At 43.0% G+C, this 9501-nt stretch overlaps 1 protein-coding gene across 2 annotated transcripts; it reads left to right on the top strand.

Annotated features, from left to right (window-relative positions):
* Positions 1 to 1002: 1002 nt before the first annotated feature.
* Positions 1003 to 8515, top strand: vgf (VGF nerve growth factor inducible). 2 transcript variants are annotated; one of them, XR_004165683.2, is made up of 3 exons: positions 1003 to 1240; positions 3683 to 5989; positions 6116 to 8515. XR_004165683.2 is itself a non-coding variant. In XM_031585197.2 (2 exons), the coding sequence occupies exons 1-2, from the start codon at positions 1230 to 1232 to the stop codon at positions 5769 to 5771; spliced, it is 2100 nt and encodes a 699-aa protein (XP_031441057.1). In that variant the 5' UTR covers positions 1003 to 1229; the 3' UTR covers positions 5772 to 8515. The 2 variants fall into 2 exon arrangements, 1 of the variants encoding a protein (XP_031441057.1); XM_031585197.2 differs by having other exon boundaries at positions 3683 to 8515.
* The last annotated feature ends 986 nt before the right edge of the window (positions 8516 to 9501 follow it).

Consider the following 9501-nt stretch of genomic DNA (forward strand, 5'->3'; position numbering starts at 1 on the left):
CAATGTCCACCGAAGCTCAAGGTCTGTGCCTGTAAATCTAGCCCAAGATGACAGCCTTTCATCATGGTGTAATATGATGTAGGCTGTATTACACAATTCATGGCGCCTCCATCAAACACTCTGAACTATGAAATCGCCGGGTGCCTATGTCCAGCGTGCCATTGTATTGATGGACCTGGCGTAAGCCTATTACTTTATGTAGATAGAAGCTAAATTACCAGACGGTGTCATCGAAAAATAATTTGATTTAGATGCGTCTGCCATTGGAAGTACATCACGTGCAATGTTTCTGTGATGTAATATCTGTATGATCCTTTCTTTAATTCAGCAACATACAAAACTCTGAAGTCAAAACAATTCAAAGGCAAATCCATGTAGGTACGACTAGCCTAAATTACTGCGAATCGTTCTTTCAGAAATTATAATTGTACTCCGAACGGTTGCAAAATATTAGAACACCGTCAATACGTTATTCTGAAATAAGGAAAATGGCTTTGGTGTCTTTGATAAAGGATATGTCCATTTCAGTGGTTGGGAAAGCATCAGGTTTCCGTGTAACGGACTAGCATTCCAAAGCTCTGCACGGGGACACACGCACGCGCACATAATGACCGGGCTCTTGATATAGGCTACTAGAATTGTAAATCATCTGAGAAAAATCACCCTTTTGTTCTTCTTCATCTTGGTTCTCAGTCATTTTTTTAGAGTCAAATATTTTATATGGGCTTTCTAGTTTATGGGTTGACTACGTGGGCCGAGCATTTTCAGCATGCAGTGCACAGCTGCATCTGGAAAACCTTCCCTATCTCCTGTCTGTAATGTTTTCTCTCTCCTACTCCCTCCTGTGAAAAAAATACTATTTCATTCATCCTGCTTCCGTTCATTCATCTGGGCACTGCAGTGTAGCGAACACACGTCGTTCGATCGACCAGCACATTCTTATCAATGGAGCAGCTTACGTCAATGTGCAGGTCTGACGCAACGTCACGTGGACAGAGGAGGACCGCCATATAAAGGAGAGAAGCTGGCCAAGGTGCTGAAAATATCTTAGCGCCGTGAGAACAGACAACAGGACGGCGTCTACGAAAACAAGACAGGAACAATCCCTTCTTCTCAGTTGAATGCATCCGTACAACTGGTTCATAGGGCTACAGTTTGATAAATAAACACTTGAAGCTATACCGCGAAGGCAAGGAGAATCAAAACATATCGGACTTCGCTGTTCCTCAATGCGTCTGTGGTAAGTCTTAACTTTTTTTTTACTCTATCAAGTCTATCATAGCATATTAAGATTTCGGCCAACTGAAAAAAATATGTTTGCTCTTGCTCTGTTACTGCTGTTATATCTTTGGTGGATAATTCTAATGTTGATTGTTTTGTTAATGAACAGGAAAGACAAGGCTGTAGAAACTCAAGCTATGGCAGATTGATAAACTGTATCGTTACGTATGATAATAGTTATTTTTCATGTTTTACTGATATTTGTTAGGAAATTGATGCGAAAATAAGCTATAATTCAGATGGGGAAAATGCAGTTATATAAACAGGTTCCACAATTTATGATGGGTTATATTGGTGGCGATGATGATCTTGACAACCTTTACTAATCATCATCATCAACACCATCCACCCCTTCACCCCTCGTAGCCTATTCATATTTTGTATCATCACCATGGCGCCACACAATATAAATAATTACTGTTATGTCAGTGTGTGGACTTATGCGCTGACTGCGATGTAAGACCAATATATGTGTTGCAGTACACTTTGTTCCTCATTAGGTTAAATACATTTTTTTTTATTTTTTTTAAACAGCGGTGTAAATACATTTGCCGTTATTTCTTAGGCCTAATATGTACTATGTAATATGTACCACACAGCCGTCCTTATTTGGGAACTTTTTGTTTGTTTGTCTTGCATAGCACGCAATTTCTTGTTCATGTTCTTTCTAATAATGATCAACTTCGCTCCAATCATACTCACGCATGCTCAAACCTCTTAAGAGATGTTTTGGGAAACAGTCGTTAATAAGTTAACAACTTTAGTAAGGTATACCTTTTAAGTCTTCATAAAACGGTAAGAGACGCTGTAGGCTAACTGGGAAACCCATTCGAGTTTATTGAGATTTCGAAACTCGAAATGAGTTAGGCTAGGCTATATATAAAGTAAATGTAGCCTAGATGAAAACATGTCATGTTCAAACAAAACACGATTTCAGCCCAAGATGAGTCGTGGTAGAAGATTATAAGTAAGACAAGTTTCTAAAAAGCAGATTACTAAAGTGCTTTGGAGAGAATGCCGCAGTGAGGGTATTTAGATTTATGTAAAGAATTATATGAAAATAAAACACCCCTCTTCTGATGTGGGGTAAAAATATGTGAGGAATGCAATCACACGGTGGTATTGATGACTGAAGTAAACCAGGCGTTGTCTCTTAGACAGCTTTGTGCTTTGAATCTAATACTCAAAAACATCAGACTCACATCTTTACATAATTCTAAACCCATTTTATAGTCTAATGAAAACTAGATAAGATACTTTTGTTTATTGTCACTATCGCGTCATACTACAACGACATCTAGCTATTTCCTTTTCAGTTTAATAGCCTATGGACATCTGCATGCAATATATCCAACTGTGCCGACGCGATAGTTTCAAAGTGGACTGCGCTGCCACCTGTTGATTATTTCTTAAATACGTAATTTTTATTTGATTGAACCCTATCGAGAACGACGGCTCAGATGTAGCCTTGAACAGATTTCAATAAATGAAGGGCTGTGGCACAGGGATCCCGTAGCTTATGCATCTTCACTAAAGCCAGTGCCCTTTAATTCGAAAGCTATTGCATGGGTATTACATTTTAAGCCGTCTCACAAACACAATCCGCTTGATCCCTTTATTCTTAAATCTGTTGGTGACATTGAAATGTAGCCTAATTCATGACGTCCCGCATAGCAATTCATTTACCTTAAAACTTGTATTGTTACGTTGGTCACTGAATTCTGTAGGCTAATCCACGTCGTGACAGTTATATTTCTACCCCCGCGTGTGGGAAGACACCCTTTTTATGTATTTCATCTCCTCCTCGATTGCACCGCTCCGCGCGTGCCTGGCTCACATGCCGGAGGCTGCTAAGCGCGCACCCACCCGCACGAGCAGAAAAGCCAATTAAGTGGCTTTAGTTAAATCAGCTCACGGTGTAGGTGCGAAAACAGAAATTGCAGCTTAACTCCATGTGCTGTTGTTTCCTTTCGAATTTGCAACACGTTTTTGACCGCTTCAGATGTCATGTTGTAATGTAATTGGGATGAACCTGATGTCGCAACAAACAGTATCTCTACGTTTGTGATGTATGTGATTTGATTTGATTGGCTGTCCTCTCTGCTCTCCACTGTGCATTTGCGCTTGTGCATATAACATATATTCTACTACCAACGTTTGGTATAATCCTCAAATCAATTTAGTTTGTTAGTAAGCTTGTATCATTGTCAGCTGGGCTGTCGGTGGTGTTTGTAAGGTTTCTGTATGCTTGTTAGGTAAGTAAGTGGACAGATCAATGTGACTGTGAATGGGAATGCATCTGTGACTTACAGGTTTTTTTCTTTTTTCCTTTGTCTCTCTGTCTGCCCCCATCCCCACCCCACCCCTCCCCTCCCCTTCTCTCTCCCTCCCTCTCTCACAGCCACATCACTTTCTCCCCTAAACCCCTGATCTGCATGGTCATGGTCCGGTGCCAAATCACATCAAGTGCCCATACTTTTCTCCTGTTGGTTTTGCTCAGCCTCTCATCAAAGCTCACCGACTGCAGCCCAATAGACCCAGACAGGCAGGCCATCAGTGCCCATAATGGGCCTCTCTCCTCAGCCCTCTCTCGGCCACCACTGGCTCCCGAACTGGGAGAGGACAAAAAGGGTCCGAATAGGGAAGAGGAAGAGGAGGATGACCTCTTTAAAGATGTGGACCCCCAAACATTAGCAGCTGTCCTCCTGGAGGCTCTCAACAAGCCCCAGGGGCCCCAGGGAGAGAGGGACAGCGAGGGAGCTGAGGACCTCGGGCGAGGGAGGAGCATGGAGGAGGGGCTAGAGGTCAAGAGAGGGCAGGAGAGTAGCAAAGAGGAGGAGCGGGAGGAAGAGCAGCAGGGTGTGGAACGTGACAGAGATGGCCGTGAGGAGCTGGAGCTAATCATGGCTGCCGCGGCGGCTCAAGGCAAGGAGGAGCGAGAGCGGGAGGAGGAGGAAGAGAGGAAGAAAGCTGCGGAGGAGGAAGAGCGCCTGACAGAGAAGGTGACGAGTCGCACCACCAGTCAGACGGTGCCTCTGAAGGCACGTCCAGCAGAGGAGGGGCAAAAAGAAGAGCCAATCAAATTTGGTGAAAGCCGGGAAGGAGAGGAGGAGGAGGAGCAGCTGAGTCCAGAGGAGGTGAAGAACCTGCAGAATATGTTGGAGGAGTTCCAGAGTTACAGCACTACCACAGAGAGCCAGAGTGCAGAGAAAACAGGCCAGAGAGAGAGTCGGGGACACTTTACTGACCCTGACAGTGACTACAGAGACAACAATATCAGGCCCAAGGGATTCAGGGGCTACAATATGGGCCTCAAGAAGAAGCTCAAGTGGAAACAGCAGCAGCAGCTGGAGCAACCAAAGGCAAAGAATCAGCCGGAGTACCGTGGTGGCAACTTCATGGACGACTTTAACGACAACCTGTCTGAGCCCGCAGTGGAGGAAGAGGAGGAGGAAGAGGAGGAGGTGATGAGTCCTGAGGAGGAAGAGGCTCGAGCCAAGGCTGAGCAGGAGGAGGTGCGGAGGCAGGCAGCAGAAGCACAGAGGGCCAAAGCTGAGGAGGAGAAGTTAGCTGATATCGCCTCAGACATGTTGCTGCAGTACATGATGAAACAAGATGGAAGGAAGTCTCCGGATCAACGGAAGAAAAATGTATTGGGGATGAACGCAGTGGAGGACAAGCGCTCCGACGAGGAGGAGGACATGGACGATGATGATGACATTGACCCACAAACCATTGACAAGCTGATTGAGATTTCTAGCAAGCTCCATCTGCCTGCCGATGATGTGGTGGACATTATCAGTGATGTTGAGAAGAAGAAGAAGAAAGATGCCCCCGAGGCGTTCACATGGCAGCGACCTCTCATGTCACCCCCTGCTCCTGCTCCTGCGGCTCCATCTTCTCATTTCCCCACGCCGGTCCAACAGTCCCCGCTCCTCTCCAGCCCTTTCAAGTCCAGATTCAAAGACAGAACCGCAATTAAGCCTAACAAGCAAGACTTCTGGCTGAAACCACAGAAGCAGCCTTTTCGAGCCTATCCCCCTTACCCCTTTTACCAAAAACCATACCCCGGCTACTACCCCATCTACTTCCCTCAACCCAAGCCTAAGCCTCGCTATTACGCCAAGCCCTCCTATGCCTTCAACAGCCTCCTGGGAAACTCCCTGGACTATGGCTTTGACTTCCCCCCGAAGCGCAGGTACCGTCCCTGGGCCCAGCCATGGCTCCGCTCACCACAGACCCTGCAACGGAATCCTTACTTTCCCAACTACATTGTGCCCAATCCTCGGACATTCACCACTGTGCCCATGCCCAAGCCCCGCTCGCCTGCGCGTCATCGCTCGGCTTTCTATTACCCTCCCCCAGCGCCTCTAGTGACGCGCGGCCAAGACTACTACAGTCAGAGGAGGCCATCAGAACAGGACAGCGATGAAGAGCTGGAGAACTTCATCGAAAAGGTCTTCCTGAAACGTCCCCGGATGTTTCAGTGAAGAGATCGGAGACGAGTGAAAGAGGAAAGAGGAGGAGAGGAGGAGAGAAAGAGGGCTGGTTAGGAGATAATCCGAGGAGTGATGGAAATGAGACTGGTTTCCCCACACAGACAGATGCAGTTGTTTTTTCGTTTGTTTGTTTTTTAAAGCAGAATTTTTGAAATATGACTCCCTTGTTAATTTAAGCATTTTGATCTGGACAACAAACAACCTGTGTGGTGAGTAAAATCTGTCACTCAAATGTTTAAGCACTTTACCTCATGTCTCCATTCAGTGACATTGCTGATACCCGCAGTAGCCATATGTCCACCTCATTGAATGGTATCCTCTACCTCTCTATGTAGACAGATGAGAAAGATGGAAAGCTGCTGTCTTGTTGAAGAGGTGCATACAGTACAAAAAAGGTACACAGCGAACATGAACTGGCATCTCCATCATCACGTCCCTGCTCTTGTGAGAGACTGAACAAAAAGAGCATCACCCAGGCGACATCCATCATTGGCTGTATCTCCCATCCAGGAGCTGCATTTTCACAAAATGGTACCCTGATTTGTTCTGTATACGACCATGAAGCAAATCTCTGCTAAGTAAGCCTTATATGTGTATGTTGTTTTGATTTGTCTTTTTTGGCCAGTGACATTAAAAGTAAACCCTGTGCTATTAAGTCTTTAATAGCAGAGGGTTGCTTCTTTCATCTAAAAGTTAGGCAATTATGATTTTTTTTTTCAATCCTGCAAAAAGAATACTTGAGTTTAAAACACAAACACTTTATTTTGTTATGATAAAGTGAACAGGTTCATGCCTGATTAAGGTGCCATAATGTGGGAACTTGAGTAGGTTGAATATGGATCTTAACTCAGTTTTGTTCAGCAGTTCTTGAAACGGCAAGTATACTGCTAGTCACTGACATTACGTCACACATACACTCACACCCACTCTTGTACATAGGGTTGAACTTTTTTATTGCTTTGTCTGAGTAGTTTTATTGATTTAATATTTTCCTATAAATTTTTAAGTTGTTTATAAAATTAAAAAAAATGTAAAATAATATACTGCAAATGACATTCATACATTCCAAAACCTTTATAAAAATGAAGTTGTGTTTGAGTACTAGACAAGTTTTATTGCCTTACCATATCACTCTTCCCCCTTTAGAAGGATTTGCATCTCTGTCATCATGTGCTGAGACGCACTGGTCACGTAGATGATGAGCTGAAATAGACAGGATGAAGTCGTCCCAATGACATGTTGTCTATGTGTCGCCGTGTTTCCACTCAAATGCAAAAATGTGCTGGCTATACAGAATAACATCATGGCTATTATTTGGTTGTATGTCATCACAAAATGTTTTCATACAACAGCTTTGCCAAGTAAAGATAAATGCAAAGCAAATAAATCCCAAGACATAGTTTCAAATATAAGTTTTTCAAATTGGTAATATTTTCAGAGAGAAACAGTAGTTCCACCACAAGTGGCTTGTTGCTATGCAACAAAGTAACAATCTGAACAAAGACACAAACATCAGAAGCATAAGCCTCTAAGCTAAGTTAATCAGTGCAATGAAAAATGCAAAAAAGATTAAAGAAATGCTCTGTTATTCAGTATAACAGAACAAATTGAATATTTTTCAAGCAGATAGTTTTAGTGGCCAAACCAAACTGTTGTATACATGGTTATATCTTAAATATTCTCCTGGTTTGCCAAACAAGATACATTCCAAGACTTGCAAGCATTCCAGGGATTGTGAAAAAAACTCAAAGATGGTCAAAACTAGAAAATTTGACAGCTAAATCACAAGGCTCAATTCAAAAGATACCTCACCCTCATCTCATACTTTGCCTATAAGTATGCTTAACACTGGTAGAGTTCTGCTGTCACCAGTTTCTCTAGATTAGTTAGGATATATCTGAGCCTGTGAGATTCACGAGAGGAATGCATACTTAGAAAATGCATGATGACACCGGAAATTTTGCTAGTTCAAATGTATATTTGACCCCAAATATTAACATTTAAGTTTCTGTGAGGTGTGTCTTTCTCATATTCATAGTCAACAAACCAATAGACTAAATAGTGGTCACTACATATTGTGTGTCCAATCAAACAGCAGCATTGACAATCCCACTCTATTCAATGCTTAGCAATGATGTCATCTTATAGAACACACAGTATGGAAAAGATTTGAGTCACTGAACAAATTCAACAAACTCATTTGGCATTTTTTGAATCCAGACCATGGGGGGGGGGACTCTTAATACCCCCATCTCAACTGAAAAGTGTCTAAGGTGATTGATTCCTTATCAACAAAGTAACAGAGCATCAGAAAGTAGGAAAGGGGGAAAGTGGGGACATTGAGTTTTAATTATTTTTAAAAGATTCTTTTGAAACTAAAGGGAAAGGCAGACCGAGGTAAAGGGAGAGAGAACGGGATGAAAGCATGACTTGAAGCAGAAAAAAGAAGTGTCTGCACGTTTATGTGTACTTGCATCTAAAACAAAAAATGTGTCGCTTCGTTGAAGACATTATGAGCATTGCAAAAAAAGTATAAAAAAATAAGACAATGACTAGCGTACCTGAGTAAAACCTGTCAAGTCTTGTATGAGGAAACTCATGTTGTTTATGTCGTTTCTAGATGTATCTTGTACTTATTGTAATAAACATGCGTTTGCTGGATGTAAATAACCGCATGTTGATGACTAGTTTTGCTACACAGAGAAAAATAAATAAAATTGACTATTTTTTATTAAGATTGTTTTTTAATTCCTTTCTGGGAAAAGCACAATGGTTGTGAGCGTCTATAGTGGGTGACACTTACACATTCACCACCAACACCCTCCAACTGATTTATGCACACCACTTTCACCAGACTAGATCTCCCATTAATTACAGCATGTTGCATATTACATATGTTACCCAATGCCACATTTGTTTGATCGCCATGGGTGGGAACACAACTTGACACTATGTTCATTTTGTCTCATTGTAAGTCAGTCATTTCTCAAGGTTTTCTCAAAATACTTCCAGCAACAGTTGAGAGAATCAGTGTGTTGTGAGGAAATCCCCTGCGAGGGCCGGTGTGTCCCTGCAGTGCTGTTTAGTCCGTGACTATTCTGTCTCAGCCTCTGGAAGATCAATGCCCCCTCATGTCTCACTAATTGTATGCTGGGTAGGTTTCCCCCTCACGCGTTGGCTGCTTTGATATCCCTAACCTCTGAGGCTCTCTGTGTCTCTTTCTCTCTCTCTCTCTACCTCCCTCTCTTTCTTTCTTCCACACATACACACACACACACTCCCACACACACACAGTGAATATGATGCATGGGTGGATCTGGGGCTATCACACAGAGTTTACTGAGACAATCACATATTAAGCTGCAGATCAGAGGAGAGGCTGAGTGCTGAGTGAGATCCCAGGGGGTTGGGAGTACGAGCAGAGCAGAAGTCTCGGCTAATGAGACAGACACAGAGCACTTGAGCTCACAAGCAGGAGGGAGAAATAATCACTTCGGCTCCTCGGGGAAAGCCTCAGAGCACGGCATGCAAACACAGCAGGAGAACACGCTAAGGTGGAGTAGAAAAGGGAGCAGAGGTTCCGTCCCCTTCAAAGAATACAACTTTTCATCCCTCGTACCATGATAAAAAGTAAAGAACTTCAAACAAGGAGGTACACAAGGAATATGAACGTTAACATTCTTCAATAGAAGCTCCTACTACACATATCATAAGGGATTTG

This window comes from Clupea harengus, chromosome 18, assembly GCF_900700415.2.
Source record: "Clupea harengus chromosome 18, Ch_v2.0.2, whole genome shotgun sequence".
Lineage (NCBI taxonomy): Eukaryota > Metazoa > Chordata > Actinopteri > Clupeiformes > Clupeidae > Clupea > Clupea harengus.